Here is a 21,370-nt window from a genome sequence, read left to right as displayed (position 1 = left end):
CTCTACAGCTGTGTTATAAAAACTATGCTGGGTCTGAAGGAAGTTAAAAGCAAGAACTGTAAAACAGAAATTTGAAAACTGCATTTTAAATATCTTTAGAGTATTACCATCATAAAATACAGCAAGGTACATAATGCTAGTACTGACAAAAATAAATACAAAACCTATTTGGAAACACTGCCTTGACTCTTGAAGGACTTTCTTATCAAGTATGTGTTCTTTCTCATTTGAACACAACAGTTTACTTCACACAATTTTCTCTAAAAATGAGAAAGTCAGCCTTGTGACAAGCCAAATATAATTTACTTATCTGCAACTACAGTAAAATGTTCAGGAACTATACAAAGACTTTAGACAGTAAACATATATTTAATAAAACTGTGGTTCAGTTACACTGGATCCTTGAAGGAATTCCCAGTACAACTTCATTAATCTGTTTGTATCACAGAACAGTTTCCAGTTATCCACACACACTTGCAACATTCAAACTCATTTGGTCCACCACTAAATTCTTCTTTCCTTTCCTCTTGCAAGTGTGTATGTTGTTCTGCCTGCCTCTTCAGCAGGCGTTTACCTAAAAGATAAAGTAATTACAGCACACTTAAAGACAAGACCTTTTTTCAAGACAGACAATTATCTAACTTTAAAATAGCTAAAACTTAGTTAAATTGTAAAAAAAATTATAAGTGAGACATGCTAAAGGCTTGCCAACTTCCATTGGTGAGCAGACTATACATTGCCTTTATTGCCCAAAAGCTGCCCGTCTCCCACACACACCTTTTTTTGGCCTCTTTTCTAGTTGAAAAGAAAAAAGGCATCCAAATAATAAACTTCTTCCATTATTAGTTTCCTCTTTCTAGGGAACCAAAATACTAGTGTATGCACTTTTTGGAATATGATTCCCCCCTCCCCACGCCCAAGATTGACAGGTATTAACCACCCAGATGTGTGGGTTCCCTGTCCTTGTAACTTTTGTTATGGTAACAAAAGGGCCTTGATTAAACAAAATAGAAAAAGGATTGTTTACTTAAGTTTTAGAGTAAATTAAACTGTTCTATGTAGGTATAAGTTGTTAGACAAAACTCCCACCAGCCAAACTAGTGAATACAAACAGAACTAAAGTTCAGGCAGCTGTAAGGAATTTAATGATCAGGGCTGTTTAAATAGTTCTTGCTCCCCTTTTAAGCAATTCTGAATTCTGTACTAGAATTCAAGATTTGCGTAGCTATATCACTGCAACAGGAAACAAGATTGTTATTAATAGTCTTTAGCAACTTAACTTTGTGTTCTGTTAGCAAGTACGTACTGAACTCGTGTTGTGTAACTATCAGGAATGCAAACAAAGTTTCTGTCGCTGCCTATCTGGACTTCAAATTAGCAGCCAAAAAAGATTAAAAGTTCTGAACAGCTTGTCAGCTGTGTTCAAAAATCGTTGCTATGCTTTGTATACTCACTTCTATGCAAGTTCACCATTTCTGAGCCAAAATCTTAACACCCCACATGTGCCCTTTCCCCCCTTTATTCAAAGTATCTAACTACTTCAACTCTCTCCCTGTTTTGGTAACTTTTGCAAAAGGAGGACAAAACACTCAATTTTACCTTAACCTTCAATTATTTTTTTACAAAAAGAAGTTCAAGGCAGGATATAGCAGATCTGGAATTACCTTCCTCATCCACCTCCAGCCATTGGTGGTGGACTGGGGCCTCCACCACAGTGATTTATTCGACCCATCCTACGGCGAGGCTGTGCTGGAGGCCTGACAAGGAAGCACAGAAAACATGTATCAATCAGCATTAGAGTGTTAAACTAGAAATCTCACAGCACTGTCTTTTAATGGTAGGATGTTAGAAGCTCTGGAAAAGTTGTTTTAAATTTCATGGGAAAAGCTGTAAAAATCCCACCCAACCCCAACTCTGCTTTCACAATTCTCTCATGCTAACGGTTCTAACTACTCCTGCCTCACAAGAAGCTACAACTAGTGGGCTTTACAGAGCCCTATATAAGTTAGGCAAACCATTAAGAACAAAGAAGCACAGTAACAAAGTGTTTTGCTGTATCTGTAGGTCATCTAATATGTGAAATGACTGATGTACTGTAAATCAACTGACCAGTATTACAGAATACAGAATCACTAGGTTGGAAGAGACCTTTGAAGATCATCAAATCCAACCATTCCCATCCTATGCTAACCCAAATCCCTAAGTACCTCATCTACCCATCTTTTAAACACATCCAGGGATGGTGACTCCCTGGGCAGCCTGTTCCAGGCCCTGACAAATTTTTTCTAATATCCAATCTAAACCTGCCCTGGCACAGCTTGAGGCCATTTCCCCTTGTTCTATCTATTAGGAAGTGTAACACAATAATTTCAAAGATCCGTATTGTCTTACTAGGCAGGTTTGAAAAATTGTTTCAGTGAGCATTAGGTTATACTGTTATTACAGGTATTGGAGGTTATGTATTGTTAGCAATTAATTTCAGACCAAGTACTATAGGTAAACAACATCTTAATCTTTTTACATGACCCCATTCAACACGAATTACAACTGTGATATGAGTACGTTGTCATTTTGCTAAGATAGGAAAAAAAATACCCTCTTCTGTCATTGTATCCTGAATAGGAGGAAGATGTGTAACCTCTTCTTCTTAAATCTGGTTGGATAATGCTCTGGAAACTGAGAAACAAAACATGAATCAGGTGAATTGGTTGTTAGATAAAGTTTCTGATTGTTTGGATTGCAAAACAGTTTTTCAGGGCTGAAAAACAGTAAGCCCTGTTCAGGAATGAACTGTGTATCATCTCAAAGTTACCCTTGTTTAATAAATCTTTGCAACTTTTTTCTTATGTATGAAGAAAAAAAAAAACAAACTAATTCCAAATTACAGTAAGGCTCAAACCATAATTTTAATTATTTTAATGAAGTGCAAGAAAAGCATCAAGTGAACCTGTAACTGAAAGAATGGACTGTTGACTACAGCAAAGTAAGCTTTGTTTCTTATCTGACATCAGAGTCCATAAACCTGTGATTGCAGCTGTTGGGTTATTTTTACATAGCCAAAAATCTATTGTGGCCAGTAGAAACTCTTCAAATAATATCTGAATTCTTTGATCAGCCATTAGAAAGTAGCTGTTTAACAAAAGTATATGCTTTTTCTTTTTTCCAGTAGTGAAATGGAAGAAACGTTATGAACACTCATTTGAACTTGCCAGAAAGTTAGAATCCCTTTCCACACGCTTTTTTATTAAATATACTATAGTGCTTAATAACCAAAGCTACACAGTTGTGGTAAAGCATTTATGTATGTTTTGGGGACAGGAGGTAAGAATGCTAAAGAGTAAATCTAGCACTGAGCAGCTCCTACCTCTGACAAATCTAAAACAAAGCTCATCAAAAGAATTGATTTCTACTTACAACAGAACCACAAAATCCGCTATGGACCAGAAGAAATCTGTGATAGATGACAGTCGCCAAGGAGCCCGACTCTGGCTATCCAGCACTTGTCCTGCAGGACGCAAAACACCCGGCGACGTTCAGTACGTGGCGCTGCGCGGTGTGTGACACGAACACCTGCCGAGCCCGGAGACTGCAAACAGGGAGGAGAAACTACGCCTCCCGGGCAGCGGTGGCAAGTTCCAGCCCCTGCGGGGTGTATCTACCGTCCGGGCACTTGAAATAAGCGGCTCGGCGCCACCAGGCACGGTGCCCGGGTAGCCCCGCAAGACGCAGCGCCTCGCTCGCCCTGTCCCTCCCTAGACGCGGTGAAGCCGCTTTTCTCTGACGCTCCCGGTGTCCGCTGAACGCGCCCGGACTTTCAGAACTCCTTAAACCCGTTCAGGAGGACGCGAGGCTCAGACCCGGCCCGCAGGGAGCCGACTGCGAGTGGGGCAGGTCCGGCCAGGGGCGGGACGCGCCGCTCGGCTCCGGCCGCCGCGCTGGGCTCTCCCGGGCTGCGGCGGTGCGCGGAAGCAGCTCTGCCCAGCGCAGGCCCGATGCCCTCCCCCCAGCCGCCCTTCCGACTCGCTACCCAGACTCCGACCTGTCCCCCGCCGCCCCGGTGCCGGGAAAAGGCGCAGCGCCCCGGCCCTGCGGCCCCTCACCGTTCGAGATGTACACCATCGCGGCGGGCCTCAGCCGCTGCCCCGTCACCCGGCCGCAGCTCCACTGCGCGGGCGCGGAGCGCAGGCGCGGAAGCTGCCGTGCTTCCGGCTGGGGCCGAGGGGAAGCGGGCGGGGCGGGATGGCGCGCGCGCACACTCTAATTTATAGAAGGCATCGTACATCTGATATTGTGTCTTAGGTGATACTCTGATACAAATATTAAGTTTATATGGGAAGTGAAAACATTGTTTTTAAAAGGTCTTGTCAAATAATAAATACTCAAATCATAGTTCTGTTTTCTAAATTACTTTTATAAACATCCTCTGTTGTTTTGGGTGTTTTTTTTTACTAGACTTTGAGACAAAACAGCAAATAAACATGTTTAAGGAACTATGGCACAAGTTGTAGTTAGAACATGTACCAAGAAGAGAAAAAAAGAGGGAGGATGGCAATGGGAAGATAATGGCAGTAAGATAAAGGAGGTTTCTTTATTAATGATGTCATAAAAAATATTTCTCAGTGCCCTAATGTTATACAATTACAATGCAGACTTTCTCTGTGGAAGGTATTTTTGGTGAATGAAAATAAAGAAATACACTTTTAAAATTGAGAGTAGTAGCGTGTGTGTGTGTGTGTGTGTGTGTAGTGTGTACACCTAAGTTTTATTTTTCCAAGAAAACATGTCCCAGTACTTAACAGTGGCAAAGTAATCACTTGCAATTGGTTTGAATAAAAGTGATACACGAAAAATTTAGAATTTATAACTATTTTTAAGTACTTAGAGTCACATTATTTATTTCCATATTTAAGTTCTTCACAGAAAAGCCTGAGAATTAAAAGGTGTGATTAAAAATTGAGGGTAGCATTACATTACCAAGTTTATTGTCCATCAGCCCATCCTTGGGTCAGGAACGGAGTAGAGAAGAGCCGTAGGAAGACAACTCATTCAGGTGCATTTGTGGTTGTTGATGCAGTGGGGACAGCGGGTGCAGATGTAACCTCTGGTGGGAGCCCCTTTCTGGTTGAGACACAGCCCAGGCACCCCACTCTGAGCAGCTACTCCTTCGCAGAGAGCAGGGTGGGTGTGTCTGGCTGTTGGTAGCTGGAGTCATCCAGTGACCTATGCCTTCCCTTGCAGTCTACCTGGCTGATGCTGTGAAGTTCAGAGGGCAACAGCAGCAGTGCACCAGTGCTTAATGAAAGCCAGTAGAACAAGGTGTTTAGAAAGTCAGCAAGAGAAATGTAAAACAGCTGGGTTGCCATTCTGAAGGTGGCTGTTGAGGAGTAGAGTTTGGCTATTTTTGGTGTATAAGAGCTTGGAGTTATAGATGCCTTTTGGGAAACTGGGGAGGTGTGGTTATTTTAGTGGTAGGTAATGTATCAGTACAACGCCATGAAAAGTAGTGTAAACTGTGTATTAAGTAATTGAAAAGGGCTTTCCACTTTCTTTAAAGCAATCTGAATGCTCAATGAATAGCCTCCTGGTTTGGGGTTGTGTGGTGTTTGGGGTTTTTTAGGCTTTATTCCAGATGTGTTTGATTCCTTGTGCATTTGCATGTCAGTACTTAAGTACTGGTGGCTGAGTGAGGCATTACTGTGTTTTAGTATTTTTTTTCTAATTTTTTCTTGAAAGTAGTAAAAGCATGGTCCATCTATTTTTATGAGAATCTTGTATAAAAGATCTTTGGATCTTTTAGTTGTGATGTATGAGAACTAGAAAATTGTGTGCATAGGGAGGTGGTGACACAAGAACAGGGTTTATGCTGTTAAAATGTATGTTAAATTTTTTGTGTGACTGTAAACTTTTTAAGAGAAATAATTTTGAATTTAAACTGGGGAAACATCAGCCTGCCCTGTTGACCAGGCTTGAATAGCAGAAACAGAAAAGGCTATATATATAGTATATATATTTTATATATATATATATGATGGCCTATAGTGGTGGTTTTTTTCCTTCATAGTGATTATTATGTTACACCATCACATAATTTAAATGGAAGCATTTAAAACTTAATCTGCACTTGAATTATTCACAGAAGGGCTGATTGTCATGTGCTATTTTCTTATGCACGCACAATTAATACTGTATGTATTAAGAATGAGAACATCTTCTAAACTCCATATCACAAATGTAGAATGTTTATTGCAACATAATATAAAATTCACGGGATATTTCCCAGTATCCTATTTTTTATCAGCTTTTATAACATAAATTAAAATTTGCTGTTTGTGGAAGAGTTGAAACTCAGTTCTTGGAACTAAATTATTTTGATTTAATGTCAGAATTTTAAAGAGATCTTGCCTATTTAAGTAACCTTCAGTTCTGAATAATTGATTGAAGACCTAATTTTTCTCATTCTTTGTTGCCCCATCATGGAAGGGCACACTCATGTACTGTGGGGTTTGAGTTACAGATACCTTGGGCAAATTTCAGCTGGGAGATACATTTTGCAAAATCAGCCTCTGATCTCAGCATAAAATCAGGTCAAGAAAATAAGCACATAATGCTGTGAGCTATTTTTTTCTCTGTAGCTGGGAGAGAGACTAGGTGTTCTAGTAAGAGAATTTGTCTGTGAATTTTTGTATACCGATTGTTGGTATCAATTTGGTGCAAAATTGCTACAGTTTGAAAGCAAATATATGCTGGAGGAATGTCAATGGACAGTTTTGTGGGTTTATATTTCTTTAGGTAACAGCACATCCTTGCAGACAGAACGCTGCGACTGTAAATGTTACATGTTCTTGGTAACAAAGACTCTTCATCATCCCTCAGTGGAATGAAATTGTTGCTCCTCAATTTAAAGCTGTGAGAGAGCCTAGAAAGAAGCTTCCACGCTGCTCTAAGCAGGGCGAATAGTGTGCGGAATCTTCTGTTCAAGCAGAAAAGGAGCATGCTGAGGTACTGCTGGAACTCCCTGACCCCGTTGAGGAGCCCCCGTGTTCCATGCGCGGTCGTTGAGAAGTGGCAGTGCTTGGAATGTCCATGGGGTGGCAGGGTAATAACGCGGGCTGCGGGCTTGAATTGCTCTTCAGCCTTCCTACCGGGTTAGCCGTGCCGTGTCTGCATTCCCTGTGCAAAAACACCTTAGTCCAGTGACACTGGACGCTTAATGCGGTGCGTGAGTGGCACGTTCTCAGCGGATTGAGGACCAGTGCTGAGTACACAGATGAATCCTATTTTGTGAATTTGATGGAAGCCCCATTATTGGTTGGGATTTGGATAAAGTTGGAGAAATGCTTGTATCGTGCCCGGCACGACTCGGCCCGGCAGAGCTTGGGCGGCTCGGCAGGGCTCGGTTTCCTTGCCCTGCCGCCCCCTTCCCCCGCCCCGCCACCCCCTCGGCCCCCGCTGACACCGGCCCCCTGCGGCCGGGGTGGGCACGGAACGGGCCCGCCTGGCACCGCTTGATCATCTTGGTTCGGCACGGCTCGGCTCGGCTGCTCCGGCATGGCACGGCAGCTGCCCCAGTCAGAGTAGTTTATTTACAGTCGGACCGCGGTACAAACTCCACCTGCCCTCCCGCCGCGCCACGCCATCGCCGCACTCCACCCCCCCGGCTGTGGAGCCGCCGCCGTGGGGCAGGGTGCAGGCAGGGATGGGGCGCAGGCGAAGCCCCCTGCCCCAAGGCCCTTGTGAGACCAGTACCGCCCCCCCCCCCCCCCCCCCCGCACCCAGCCCCGGGGCCGGGCGCTCTCCCGAGGGGAACACGCCGTGGCCGGGTCCTGGGCGCTGGCGCTGCCCGCGCTGCCGCGGCCGAAGGACGGCGGCCAGTCCCGCCGAGCCGGAGCACGGGTAAGGTCGGGCAGGAGGAGGAGTCAGTCGGGGACGTCCAGCCCCGGGGTCTCGCTGCCACAAGGTCCCAGCCCCGTTCATCAACTACAGCAGCCGATCGTCGCCCGTGGGAGGGGGTGGAGGGGGAGGAGAGAGGGGCACATCTCCATGGTTAGGCCTTGGCCACCGGCAGAAGTGACACGTGTCCTCGCCCCACCAGTCCGTGGAGGAGCTACTGGGGGTCTGCCCGGCGAGGCTTGATGTCCCGGGTCTTCATGTAGGAGAGCAGCTGCTCGGGGATCTCAGCCAGCACGTCCTTGGCCAGGCGGGCCATGCTCAGCACCTGGTTTCCTGAGTCGTCCACGTAATCCCGAAACGGCACAAACTTTGAGGGAAAGAAGTTTGCAGCCGGGTTGGAAACAATCCCCCGGCCTTGGGGGACAGTGAGGGGCTGACCCGTGGCAGGGCTGGGCTCAGTGCTGGTGTTACCTGTACAATGTCCCGCTCGGCATAGCGTCCCCGGGAAGACACTCGTACCTCATCACCGTCCAGCTCCTCCATGGCTGAGGGGTGACAGCCAGTGTCACCAAGCCTCAGTGGGGTGGCCACTGGGGATGGTGTTTCCAGACCCTCTCCCTGGTGTCCCCAAGCCCCAACTCACCCTCAAACTCAGCCGGACCCACTCCCACGATGATGATGGACATGGGCAGGGCGGAAGCCTGTGGAGCAGAGGCAGGGTGGCAGCCAGGGTAGTACTTGGTGTGGGGTGAGCTCATGGTGATGTGGGTGCACTTACAGTGACAATGGCTTCCTTGGTCTGCAGCATGTCAGAGATGACACCATCAGTGATGATGAGGAGGACATGGTATTGTGAACCATCGGTCACCTGGGCAGCTGCCCTATGGGGACAAGGGATAGGGTCCGTCCAACAGCCCCACTGGTATGGAGCAGCTGGCCCCACTGTGGTAGCAATGGCATTTGGGGACAGCAAAGGGGACAGAGTCCCTTGGCGCTCACCCAGCCACCTGGTTGATGACGGGGGCAAAGTTGGTGGGACCATAGAGCTGGACAGTGCGCAGGCTCTGGAGGTAGGACTCCAGCACGCCCTCGATGCCGGCACAGCTGGGGTTGTCTGCATTGTTGTTCTGGGGAATGGGGATGGGTGCTTGGCAGGGAACCACAGCTCCCCATGTCTTCTCCCTGGCTGCAGTATGCCAGGGCAGGATGCAGCCAGGGCGGGTGCTGCCAAGCTTCTGTGGGCACCCCAACCCCGATGTTCACCCTCCCCACAACCCCCTCCCAGGGCGCACCAGGGGGAACTGGTGGGAGATCTTGCCATCAGGTGGGAGTTTGGCGCCAAAGCCGTAGGCAGGGAAGAGCTTGTCGCTGTCATAGTCCTGGATGATCTCCCCCACCGCCTTGAGCGCCAGGGCGTAGGCGCTCAGCTGGTAGGGGCTCGCGTAGTGCAGCGAGGTGGGCTGTGATGGCATCCCTGCGGCACAGTGCCCATCAGCACCCACCCCACAGCCAGCCCCATGGCTGTGCTGACAGGGACCCCTCCATTGCACCCGCTGCCCTCACCGTTGGAGGCCGTAAAGTCGATGGCGACGGTGAAATTCAGCTGTGTCCTTGGAGGGGAGAGCGAAGGAGGCTGCCGGCCCCACGGCGCAAGGATGCTGTCTTCCAGCCCCCGGCGTGCCGTGTCCTACCGCCCACCCATGGTGCCCCCTTCCCCAGCCAGCACCCCCGCAGCCCGGGGTTGCCATTCTGTACCCTCTCCCCCACCCCACCACCCCATCCGAACCCCCAGGCTGCACCTGCGCCATCCTGGCCCCGAGACCCACCCCCATGGGGGAGTCTCAAGAGGCTGGGGGGCACCCAGCCCCCCACTCACCCGCCCCGGATGTAGTCAACGAAGGTGAACTCAGACTCAACGGAGAAGGAGAGCAGTGTCACCTGTGGGCACAGGGGAGTCAGACCCGGACTCCCCCAGCAGGCACTGCTTGGGGGGAGGCGTCAGACCCGCCCCAGGAGCACCCAGCCCCACTCACGGTGCCAGAGTTCACGTATTTCTTCTTCTTGCATTTCTTCCTGGGGTTCAGCACCTGCAGGTGCAGGGGTGGGTCGGCCCCAGTGTGGGGTGTCCCCCAGTTATCCCCCCAGGATCCCCACCTTACCTCATACACTGTGAACTGGCTCTGTGCTCGGGAGAGCTCCCGGTAGCTGGTGGCAAACTCCCCGATGAAGTCGTGGCTGCAGGAGGACTGCATGGTCAGCACGCGGGGCACCCAGGGAGGTGTTGACAGCACCCCAGTGTCCCCTGTCACCCTGCATGCACAGCCTCACCTCCCATCCCGGTCCCAGTCATACACATCTATCTTCACTGTCCTGAAAGCGAAGGCAGGCAGGGGGTGAGTCATCGGCTAAGCTGGCATGGCGCCCCCAGTCCCCCTACTTTGGGGACACCCAGCCCCACAGCCCACCCCTTAGCAAGCACCCTGCCTGCCAGCTGCTGGCAGAGCCACCCCACCTGCCCAGCCCACGCCTCCGCCGGGAGGGAAGTGGAAAATTTGGGTCACAGGGGGGGCCCTGGAAAGGAGGGGGGATGCCTTTATGTAATTTGGGTTGTAAACGAGGAGAAAAACCCCAACCCAAGGAGGACCCAATTCTGAGCTGCTGGTCACGGCAGGGCCAGACCTGCATGGCAGATGCTCTGGCCCCACAGCTGCCCCTGACCTCATCCCCACCACTCTGCCCCTGCCCCGTCCCTGTGCCCGTACCGGTCGTAGTCGCCATTGCAGAGGGCGCGCACGGGGATGGTGAAGGGCTGCCACACCGGGTTGAGCGTGTTCTTCACCACCTCTGTCTTATGGCAGATGGTGAAGCTGCGGGGACGGGGCAGGGTTGGGGCACACCACACACTGACACCAGCACCCTGCCCACCCCACCAGGTCCCGTGCTCACGTGCCGTCTTCGTTACTGCGGTAGAAGACGAGGAAGGGGTCGGATTTTCCGAAGAAGTCCTTCTTGTCCAGCTTGTTGGCACACAGCTGCATCGTGACAATGTCCTGGGGATGGGGACTGTCACTATTGCCACCTCCTCACCCAGCAGCCACCCAAGCTGGGTGGGAGGGGGGCTATGCAGCCCACATCTTGCCACTGCCAGGACACAGGCACTCACCCGGCAGTTGCTCAGCTCCTCAGCCAGCAGCAGGATCGTCCCGCACCGCTTCCCTGGGACCCCTCTGGGACCAGAGGCACCCAGTCAGCTTGGCGACAAGGGTGGATGGCACAGGGACAGGAGGTGGGGGTGGGGCTTGCCAGTGTTCCCAGCAGGGGATGTGCAGGGAGGGATCCCATGGGGCTGGGGACATGGGGTGGGACCCCACCTTGGCCCACCATGGGACATGACTCACGTGAGGGCTCTCTCCAGACGGCCCCGCTGGGACCCAATCACCTCTCCCAGTGCCACAAACGCCTGCCCCAGGAAATCCTGCACTCCGAGCACAGCACTGTGAGACCCTGGGGCTCCTGCCCCAGCACCCCACCCCTCATCCTCCCAATGTACCCATGGGACCTGCTACCACTTTGCCTCGGGACCACTCTACGTGTCCTGAACCCACCGTCTGCTCTAAGAGCCACCCCCCAGGCCACCAACCCATCCTGCATCCCAGGTCCCCACCCAGGTGCCCTGGGTCCACCCTGTGCCCCCACCCAGAGCCACCCCATGTGTGCTGAACTCATCCTACACACCTCTGGCCACCCTACACCCATCCTACACCCCAAAAGCCAGCCCTTTGGGGTGTCCAGGCCCCATCCTGCCCCACCAGGAACCCCCATGAAGGGCTGGGTTCTCAGCACAGAGCAGGGGCTAGTGTGTGACAGGCACCTACCTTCTGCCAGTTCCCGTGGGGCATGGAGAGATGGAGAGTGGGTTAGAACCCCCCCCGAGTAACCCCCCGCCAGCACCCATATGGGGCACAGGCTTGGGGTGTCCCACGTACCCCTGGCATGGGCGGCACTCACCTGCTTTAAAACGGAGCAGCTCTTGGAGTCCACGTTGTAGCTGGTGATGGGAGAGCAGAGCCCTGAGCCGGTGCCCTTGGGGGTGCCCCGGCATGCACACCCGCTCCCCCCACCCGCCACAGTCTAACGCTTGTTCTTGTTCATTGTCACTGGTTATTTCTGACTCGGGGCTTTGTCCCACCCAGAGCCGGGGCTGAGCCCCCCCCCACCTGCCCTACTCACACATCGAAGCGGAGGTTTTGCTTCTCCTCAAAGTAGTAGTCGAGGACAAACTTGCGGACGAAGTCGGGGTTCAGGGTGTTGTCAATCACCTCGGTGCGCCCGAACTGTGGGGAGAGGGGTGAGGGTGGCCCCCCCGGGACCCCTCCCCTTCACATGATCCGGCCCCGGCACTAATCCCGTCAGGGGGATTAGCACTGCTGGCGGGGCTGGATCATTAGCGTGGACGTGGAGGGATCATTAGCATGGACACGAGTGGCCATATGGGCCTGTTTAACCCAGCCAGGGATTAGCCAGGAACGGGGGCACTGGGGGCAGCAGCACCCCCGGCACAGGGCTGGGAGCCTCCCCAGGAACCCAGCGTAAGGGGCTGTGCTCACCTCCTTCCACTCGCTGCTCCCTGAGCCCTGCACGAAGAGGACCACCACTGCGGAGAGAGGAGAAGAGCTAAACTGCCATGCTGTGCCCGTGCCGTGCTGTGTCTGTGCTGTGCCATGTCCCCTGCCTGATCCCATCACCCACCTGGGTCAGATTTGGAGAAGGTGTCCATGTCCAGGAGGTTCCTAGGGGAACAGAGCCAGGCATGAGCCATCCTGGGTACCACCCACCTGACTCTGCAGTGGGTCCCCATGTCCTCCCCACCAACCAGAGGACTGCACCATGTGGCAAGGCCATGCCAGCACCCAGGGCCAAGAGCCCCGGTACCCCAGGGAGACGCACTGGCTCCCACTGCAAGGTTTGGTGGGATAGCGGGGTGAGCAGAGAGCAGCATTTCCAGCGCTGATGATGATTGAACATGACAGGGAACCCATTTAGATGATGAAACCTTTCCTGTGCTGCCAGCGCCGGCTTGAGTGCCCACCGCACCCCTGCAGCAGAAGCGTGGCTAATGGCGGGGTGCAGAAACGAGAAGGAAGGAGATGCTTAGAGCAGGGGCTGGGCAGCTGGCGGGGACCAGCTTCGCACCCCCAACACAGTCACCAGCAGAGCGATTGATCCTCATTCTGTGCGCTGTGTGACACTGGGAAGTGCTGGGGGCTGCAGCCAGCTCCGCTGGGATCCTTCCTGCACCCCCGTGGTGGCTTCACAGGGTGGGCTAGGGTACAGCAGGGGGCTGTGGGGCTCAGCCAGCTGCCCTAGTCCCACCGCACAGGGATGGGGGCACAGGGGAGAGACCCCCAAGGCTCTCACAGCAGCCCTGGAAGGGGGTCAGCTCTTGGGGGGCTGCAAAGATAAAGCCTGCCCCCTGCCCAGAGATGCCAGGCCGCACAGCCCCACTGCCCAAGGGGGCTGGCAGGGAGGGCAGGGGCTCAGCCGCAGGGAGGGGGCACGGCAGCCCCTGGCCCAGACCGGAGTTTGCAGAGCTCGGGGCCCCACTAGAGCTGCCCAGCCGGGCAGGGGGCTTCGCGGGGCCAGCCACAGGCTGTCCCTGACCCTCCGATACAGGATCTGCTGCTGCCCAGGAGCCCAGTACCTGCAGGCAGGACCCCCCGGTCGGGGAAGGAGGGCAGCGGTCTCGGCCGGGCTATATTTAGCCACAGACGGATTGGCTCAGCAGGCGGCTCTTACCCCGCAGACCCTACCGGGAACCGGAGGCACCGAGCAGCCCCTCTCCCGCAGCCCCCGTCCCGCCATGGGCCAACGCTGACCCGCTCCCGGCTCTGCTGCCTTGCCGGGGGGTCGCGAAGCCGGGCAGCACAGGCACCCTGCGTCCCGCCAACTGCGACCCGCATGCATCACGCCGAGCGGGGTCGGCCCGCACCCCAGCCCCGTGTAGGGGCATCGAGTCCGTCCAAGCCGCGGAGCCGTGCCCGGTGCCAGCATCCCCCGGAACCCCGCGGAGGGGACGGTACCTGTCTCCGCCGAGCAGAAGGGCGCTGGGCACCCACCGCTACACCGAGCGGTTACCCCGGGAGAGAGGGGGACCCGCAGCCCGTTCCCCCGGGGCCGGGGGCCGACCGGCGGGCAGCGGGATGCTGCGGGACACCGGCAACCCGCGACGCAGCCCCACGCGTTTCGCACCCACCCGTGTCCGAGCGCCGGTCCCCGCCCGCTCCTTCGCCCCGCTCCCGGCTCACCGGCAGGACACGGTGAGTTCCACCTTGGTGCCCGGCACGCTGCCGGTCGCCGGCTCCAGCGCTCCCGGAGACGCCATCCCCGCCCGGGCGCCGCCGCTGCTCCGCGCCGCCTCCTCCCGCGCCGCCGAGGCGGGCGCGCCCGGGGGCGGGCACGGCACGGGCACGGGCACGGCGGCTCCGGCCCCGCCGGCGGCGCCGCCCCGGGCACCGGAGGAGGCTCGGTACCGGGGACCGGCCCGACCCTCGACGGCTCGTCCTGGGTGAGGGGTGGGGGAAACGGCGGGGACTCAGCCCCGGGCCCGCGTCCCGTCCCGGCCCAGCCCCAACGGGACCTCCCGTCCGGAGCTCCACTCCCCAGCCCGGTGCGGCAGAGGCTCAGCCCTGACTCCCGCCCCGCCGGGGGCTCCCTCCCGGTCCCGCCTCAGTGCTATTTCGGTGCCACCGCTCCCGGAGCGTGGGCCGGGCTATTTATAGCGAGCGGCGCCCCCGGCAGAGCAGCTCCCGCCGCCCCCGGCTCAGCCCTGCTGCCCGCCCCCCCACCCGCAGCCCAGACAGGAGGCAAAGGAGGGCACAGGTCGGGTGTCTTTACTGCAGAGACGCCGCGGAGCACCCCGTGCTCCCCCAGCCCCAGGCAGGGGTGGCCGGCAGTGGGCATCGGGTGCCACAGGTGCCCGCACCAGGAATGGGGGCCCAGCTTGGCCACAGAGGGGGGACTCGCCAGGTCCTGGTTCTCCAGGCAGCCGTTGGGGAAGGCCATGCTTAGAGCGTGCTGCTGCCTCTCAGTCCCACGCCCCGCACGAACTGCTCCAGGAGGCCGCCGATGGCCCCCGAGGGGCTGGGGGGCACGGCCTTCAGGCCAATGGTCCGGCTGTAGCTGGCCAGAAAGGCAGAACGCACTTCCTCCAGCCGGGACTCACGGTCGCTCGCTGACACCAGCCTACAAGAGAGAAGGGAGAGGTCAGTACCTGCAGCCACCTCTCTCCCCATCCCTGCTCCTGAAAGTGGAGCAGGAGGCTGGCCACATAGCTGGGGCGGGGGCTCAGCTGGCTCCAGTGGCAGAGGCAGCACCCCAAGAAATTCCAACTAGAGCAGCTGGTACTGCTGACTCCTTGCCCAGCCTAACCCAGCACACTCCCATGGTGCCTATGCAGCCTAGACTGCTGCTCTTCCCCTCGGTCTCCCCTTCACCACCTCCTCCCCACACCCCAAGTTTCTCCCACAGCCACAGTTCATAAAGAAAGTGCTGCTTTCGGCAAGCACGTGCTGGATGAGATCAGCCCCTGGCCCAGCTCCCTCCCCTCGTTGCACAGCCTTCACAGACGTGCCATGCCTGGACAGTCACTTTCACCCTATTGGTGCCTGTCCCTCACTTCCCCTGGCTTCAGACCAGAGAGCTTTGGGGAAAGGGGGATGACAGGGGGCAGACAAGGTGACAAAAACCCCAAGGACTGCTGCCACCATGGAAAGAGAAGGGCTGAGCAGTGTTTTACTTCTGCTCCCCGGCACAGCTCTCTGGAAGCAGGAGGGCTGCACGCAGAGTAGGGCACTGCTACCCCCGGGACCTGCTCTCCTCTCCAGCTGATCGACGCACCTGGTGAGGGGTGGGGGAGAAGAGAGAGGAGGGAAGGTGATAATTCAGCAGAGGTAGCAGAGAAAAGCAAGACTAGGGTCCAGAGGCAGCTGTTCCAAGCACTCCAGCCTGAAATGGTCCTTGCTGTGTGCTCCTGCAACGTGCTGGCGGTTCCCAGAGAGAATAAGACGCTCCTCAAAGGTCACTCCAAGGGCACAGCGCGAACCTTCCCCATAAAAAATTCTCTTTAATCTCTCCAGCGCCTGGGCTGGCTATAAATTGGCACAGCTCATTTGAATGGAAGCGTTAACCACCCACAGCCAACAGCTTCGGTCCGGAAACAGCAGCAAGAGGATATGGTGGGAGGCCTATAAACAGCAAGCGATGCCGAGGCAGCCAACCAGGCCGCTGTTTACAGTGTCTGATAATAAAGAGAAGCCAGAGGGCAAAGGAAAAAGGCAACGTATCTAAACACATTAAAAAGATGCTTTTTTGGCAACCTAATTAGGATGTGGAACTCGCAAACCTGCTAGCATTAAAAATAAGCTGCATGAAAGCAGGACTTACTTGCACCCAAGTACAGTGATCTTAAATGTCACACACCGAGGTAAGTGAGGTCGTGCAGCAGTCAGGTCCCGTGTCTGCTGGCTCTCGCACCTCTTTGTGGGGCAGGGTTTGTATTGAGATATCTATCTTGCTTTCGCGATCCAAGAGACTCCAAGGTGCAGGGTGAAGCAGGTGGCTGCTGCCCAACACCAAGCCCTGCACACTGGCTGCACCGTTGCACTCTGAGCACTTCATCCAGGGAGGCAGGTTGCACTTCCTTGCCAAATGCTCTGCCCCACTACACTTCCTACAGCCTGCCCGCTCGTCTGCAGCTTGGGGTGCAGGATGAGAGGAGGCTGTCAAAGCCCCAGCTCAGAGTAAGCCCTGACAAGCCCCACACAAGCACAAGAAGTGGGCTGTGAAAAGCGTACCTTCATCGAGCTGCTGCCAGCTATGTAAAGTGGGAACTCAAATGGAATTCTTCAAAAACTTGTACTGTGCTGGGCTGTGAAAAAACTGGGATAAAACCGCAACGGGCTCCTGCGCAAACAGAGATGATGCAGAGCAGGGAGCTGAGGTCCTGGGTCAAGCTCAACACAACATCCTTGGGAACTCTTCATCCCTTCCAAACAACGCCTGGTCCCAGCACCCACAGCGTGTCTGCTGTGCACCCAAGGAAGAAATGCCACTGCTGTTCCCCTCCCTCTGAACCCAGCTGTCCTAAGCAGCTAGACTCCAAACCACCTGAGCCTATGGTCTCAGCACCAACAGATTCAGAGCTCAAGTTCACATGGTGTTTCCCTCTACTGAATTCCCTAGTCTGACCTTAGATCCAGCTCCAAGGGCAGCAACAACTTTCCGGTAATCAGCAGACACCAAACACTGCCAGGTTCAGTGCACCTTAAAGCAGTCACTACTTCAGCCACCCGTCCTTCAGTCCCGTCTACTCCTTTAACTACCTCCACACAACTACAGAAGCGGCACAGCACGTCCTTGTGAAAGGAGGAGAGCAAATCCCAGCCAGGCCATGTCCGACATCCCTCGCAATTCTTCAATCTGCCAATTCATGGGTCTTGTGGCTTAATCATAACTCGGGAGCAGCTGCTCTGCTCAGCTGTGCAGCGCACAGCCACAGCAGAAGGCGAGCCAGGGCAGCTAGCCTGTCTCACAGGAGATGTTGGTTTTCATGTCGCTTGCCCTCTGCCTCCAAAGCACGTACTCACCCCTTGCTAAGAGACTGTGAGTGTTTGGCAGCGCAACTCTAGCACAGCTAGCTAGCGGCAGCCCCTCATCTGCCATTTCAGTTTCCTGGTCAAGAGTTTGCAGCCTGAAGGCACAAGCCAAGGTTCTCTTCTAACAGCAATAAAAGCTCATCTCCCATCTTTCAAGCTCCCACAGAGGTGACTTTCTATCTAGGGAGGAACATTTGCCTCCCAGCCATTTTACATGGCAGGATGCAGAAGGATGCAGGGTCTCTGCTGCTGTGCACTGGCCCAGCAAAGCACTCGCAAAATGGGCAGACAAAAATCGGGGTGATGGAAAGCCCCTGTATTACTGCAGCAAGGATCTGACCCCAGCAGGAAGACAGAAACGAGCAAGATCCAAAAGCAAGAGAATCTGGGTTACAAGTCCTGCCCTGACAAGCACGCATCCTCAAATGCACTCAATTATGCCCAAATTCTGTGTCTTCAGGGAAGAGAGAAAAGCCTCTTCTTCCTACGGAGAGCAAAGTGCCCCCCCGCCATTAGGCAGAGATGATGCTGGTTTCTTTCAGAGTTCAGCAAAGAGCACTCAGTGACTGAATCTGTGGATGAAAAGCATCAAAGGAGGGAAGAGGGGACAGCTTGTTATGCGCTCCCAGGCTTCTTCGAAAGTGCCTGGGTGACAAAGTTCCAGTGCTCGCAGCCAGGCGAGAGACCCAAGGAGAGATCCTGTGTGTGAGACACTTACAGGCAAGTGCTAGGGAACTCATCCGGGAAGCTGCAAGGGAGAGAGGCGTCTGCGCTCAGGATTGCCTGCTCCCGAATACTGCCACACCCTGTCACCATCTGCCAGCTGCCAAAGTCTGTGGAAACGGAAGATCCGGGCAGAGAATGGTCGGCCGATCTGGGGCAGAGAGAGAGGGAGACGGCGCGATCAGTCAGGTCATTCAGCCACATGCCTGTCGCTAACACCGGTGCCAGGGACCCGCCGGGCTGGCCGCCAGCAGCGCCTCTGCCAACAGCTTCGACACTCAGGGACCAGGGTGCAACATGCAGCTCTGCCTGGGCCCCAGGCCAAGCCGTTCCTTTGAAAGCGAAGGGAGAGCCAAGCTGCCTCGGGCTGACAGAGCAGCAGGAGCACACCGGGAGCCGGACGGGACAGAGCCAGCGAGCAGCAGATGGCCATGCAGAACTGTGAAACCTGTTAGCGAGATGCAACGGCACCGTCCTGCCCCGAATTCCTCGCGGATGTGGATGCTGTGCTGCGTGAGGGGCATCCCCTGTTGCTTGTTGTAGCTGTTAGCACATCCCAGGGCAGCAGCAAGGCCCGAAAGAGAATCAAGGCTGTGAATTGGTTAGTGTTGAAGAAAACTTAGAGATCCTGTGTCCAGCAGCCGTTAGAAAGCAGATCACTCCTAAGGCATTAACTCCAGATCTGAACAGAGACAGTCACTGCTCAAGACACCCCAGGGCACGCCTCCCCCAGCATCTGAAGATCTTTTAATTCCTGTGTCAGAAGGATGGACTGCGCCAGAAGCCAGGTGGCAAAACATCTTTAGGACAGGAAAAACAGCCAAAGGAGGATGATTGTTTGATGCATGCAGCCTCCCACCAGGAAAGGAGGAAGCATGAAATCTGATAAGTGAATCGGAGGAGTCCCTCCGAAATCTCAAAGGCAGCACAATCACTTGAGACAAACCCAGAGCTCCTGGCTTCCAGGGAGCAAGCAATTACTGTGCCCCGCTGCACAGCAGAGCGTACATAGCTGGAAGCACAGCCTGTGGCAGAGCTACCCAATTACACACTACCAAGATCTTCTGGATAATTTATCTGAGATCTGCTGGGCAGAGAGCAGCGCACCAGCTCCAGCTCTGCTGGGCCAGGTACTTGCACACTGTCTTCACAGCTAAGAATAGCAGTGGCGCACTGCAGCTGCTCCCCAAGAGACCAGGAGAACAGCTAGAAAGACAGGATCTCCCACAGCAAGAAGGACCTCCGTGAGACTGGAAGGCGAGGGTGGGGGAAGATGCACAGCAGGAAACCTATTTGCAATCTCTCTCTAATTCCAAGCCTGCCATTTAACCAGCCCAATCGATGTGGCCATGTTTGAGAAGTCTGAAATGTGGTCCTGAGCTGGCTGCACAAGCAGAGAAGGGGAAGTCACACAGCTCCTTGAATGTCAGCTTCCCATCACAGTGCTGACGCTCCTGCAGCTGCAGTTTGGGGGTAACACCAATGTTTGGAAATCCAGGCTCCAGGAGGACATCACAGCAGGTAATGGGAAGAGCAGAGCTTTGACTGCCCTGTATAGCTCTCGTTTTCTGGCTGCTTGAGGAGCTGAGGTTCAGGGAGGTGCTGAGCATAAACTCCTCCTTGGAAGGGGCTTTTTTCCTAGAGCACGCAATGCTGCAGCGGGAACGAGGGCACGCCACTGAAAGCAGAACTGCAGCATATACTCTTAGAAAGACCTTTTGGAGATCAGCCAGGGATAACCTTCCCTGGGATGCAAGGAATTCATAAAGGGAGTGGATCTTCAGCAACAGCTATCCCCTCTCCCTGCCTCTGGAAGATAAAAGCTGAGGAAGGCAGCGTGGAGGAGGAGAGCAGGGAGAGTGTTTAGGGCCAGAGCATGATGCCATGCTGGAAGCACGTCAGGGACAGTGCAGGAAGCCAGGGAGAAGCATAGGAGAGGCACAGAGGAGCACAGCTTCAGTACAGAGGGAAGGGAATGGTGTCACCTCCCTGAGAACACAGCAAGCACAGCCAGGCAGGAAAAATAGGAGTGTCACACACAGGGGAAAGGGTCTGAGCTAGAGCAGGTAAGAGCTCTCCAATGCATCATTGCTATCAAGAAAAAAAAAAAAAAAAAGAGTCATGAGCTGCAGAAGAGAGGACATGTTTGGGGCCAGGCAGAAACAAAAGTTTTGAAGAAGGTAAATTTGGATGGGAGAGAAGGGCTTGAGCTATAGCAGGGTCTCCAAGGGAGGAGAACCAAGAAGAGCTCTGCTGTTCTCATCAAGGGAGAGTATAGTGTCAGAGCCTGCCTAAAGGACTCTGCCCACATGGCCAGTGAAGGAGCAAGACATGAACCACGGCACCATGGACAGTAAAAGTGTCCCTCCCCTCTCTCCAGCATTATCAACCACACATCAGATGAGTCTGTGCTAAAGGTGGGGAGCAGAAAATCGTTTCCTGTGTTGGGTGTGTGGCCTCAGCTTCCAGCTGCTGGTCACCTTCCATGGTTGTCAGCTAGGGTTAGACTGATCTTACACCATGTCTTGAAGGTGGATCAAGTCACCTCTTGAATCCTTTCTTGGACAAGCTGATAAAAGTATCATTTACCTCCTGCAAGACTGACTCTTGGTGGTTCTCTAACCCCTCCAGGGGTCCCTGACCCTGTCAAGCAGCCACGCAGACTTGGCAATGCTGAAACATCACGCGAACAGGGCAAGCCCATCTCAGCACTGGCCACCCTGCAGAGAAGTGGAGGTGTGCAGGGAACACGGCTCTGTGACTGCTCCTGCAAAGAGGGCCACGTGCTCCCATGGCTCCGCCTGAGTTTTAGGTCCACCTGCAGCAATGGGGAACTTGATCCCAAAGCAGAGACCCCAGAGGTACCATGCCTGGGTCTATCAGTGCTGAACAGGCACTGCTCCTCGCTGTCAGGCTGCTCCAGGTAGCTAGGAATTAGTCGAGTTACATCTAACCTAATAGCACAGGAGTCTGAGAGCTCAAGGCAGCCAATTCTCTCTCTCTTTCACCTCCAGGCAGCAGAATAAACACCTGTCGATTAATTGAATAAACTGACTGACTCTGCAACAAGTCCAGGTCATCTGTCTCTCCTGGCTTAGATCTCT

At 54.1% G+C, this 21,370-nt stretch overlaps 3 protein-coding genes across 5 annotated transcripts in view; all 3 read right to left on the bottom strand.

Moving 5' to 3' along the window:
* Positions 1 to 76: 76 nt before the first annotated feature.
* On the bottom strand, positions 77 to 4,215 carry SELENOK (selenoprotein K). Its single transcript, XM_084269687.1, has 5 exons — positions 4,101 to 4,215; positions 3,415 to 3,505; positions 2,596 to 2,676; positions 1,665 to 1,757; positions 77 to 574 (listed from the first exon to the last, which is right to left on the bottom strand). The coding sequence occupies exons 1-4, from the start codon at positions 4,117 to 4,119 to the stop codon at positions 1,670 to 1,672; spliced, it is 279 nt and encodes a 92-aa protein (XP_084125813.1). The 5' UTR covers positions 4,120 to 4,215; the 3' UTR covers positions 77 to 574; positions 1,665 to 1,669.
* Positions 4,216 to 8,104: 3,889 nt separating this feature from the next.
* On the bottom strand, positions 8,105 to 14,272 carry CPNE9 (copine family member 9; the record flags this gene model as incomplete). Of its 2 annotated transcripts, none has more annotated exons than XM_084269842.1 (20): positions 8,105 to 8,257; positions 8,362 to 8,435; positions 8,534 to 8,591; positions 8,669 to 8,771; positions 8,890 to 9,017; positions 9,183 to 9,364; positions 9,454 to 9,500; positions 9,767 to 9,828; positions 9,924 to 9,977; positions 10,050 to 10,125; positions 10,219 to 10,260; positions 10,623 to 10,757; positions 10,837 to 10,940; positions 11,054 to 11,117; positions 11,289 to 11,365; positions 11,899 to 11,938; positions 12,121 to 12,224; positions 12,498 to 12,544; positions 12,640 to 12,680; positions 14,196 to 14,272. In XM_084269842.1, the coding sequence occupies 20 exons, from the start codon at positions 14,270 to 14,272 to the stop codon at positions 8,105 to 8,107; spliced, it is 1,668 nt and encodes a 555-aa protein (XP_084125968.1). The 2 variants fall into 2 exon arrangements, with proteins under 2 accessions (XP_084125968.1, XP_084125969.1); XM_084269843.1 differs by having other exon boundaries at positions 10,653 to 10,757.
* A 494-nt stretch (positions 14,273 to 14,766) lies between these two features.
* The window catches only part of MTMR14 (myotubularin related protein 14), a gene marked incomplete at its 5' end in the record, with an annotated part of 32,796 nt that continues 26,192 nt past the window's right edge, over positions 14,767 to 21,370 (bottom strand). Inside the window, 2 exons of one of the 2 annotated variants that reach the window (XM_084269797.1) lie at positions 14,767 to 15,132; positions 18,262 to 18,417. In XM_084269797.1, coding sequence (XP_084125923.1) covers positions 14,955 to 15,132; positions 18,262 to 18,417 — 334 coding nt within the window. In that variant the 3' untranslated portion in view covers positions 14,767 to 14,954. The remainder of the gene's footprint in view (positions 15,133 to 18,261; positions 18,418 to 21,370) is intronic. The other variant, XM_084269798.1, reaches the window with a different exon arrangement.

This window comes from Gallinula chloropus, assembly GCF_964237585.1.
Source record: "Gallinula chloropus genome assembly, chromosome: 12".
NCBI lineage: Eukaryota > Metazoa > Chordata > Aves > Gruiformes > Rallidae > Gallinula > Gallinula chloropus.
The sequence above is the reverse complement of the archived record's forward strand: the minus strand, read 5'-3'. Positions and strand labels throughout refer to the sequence as shown.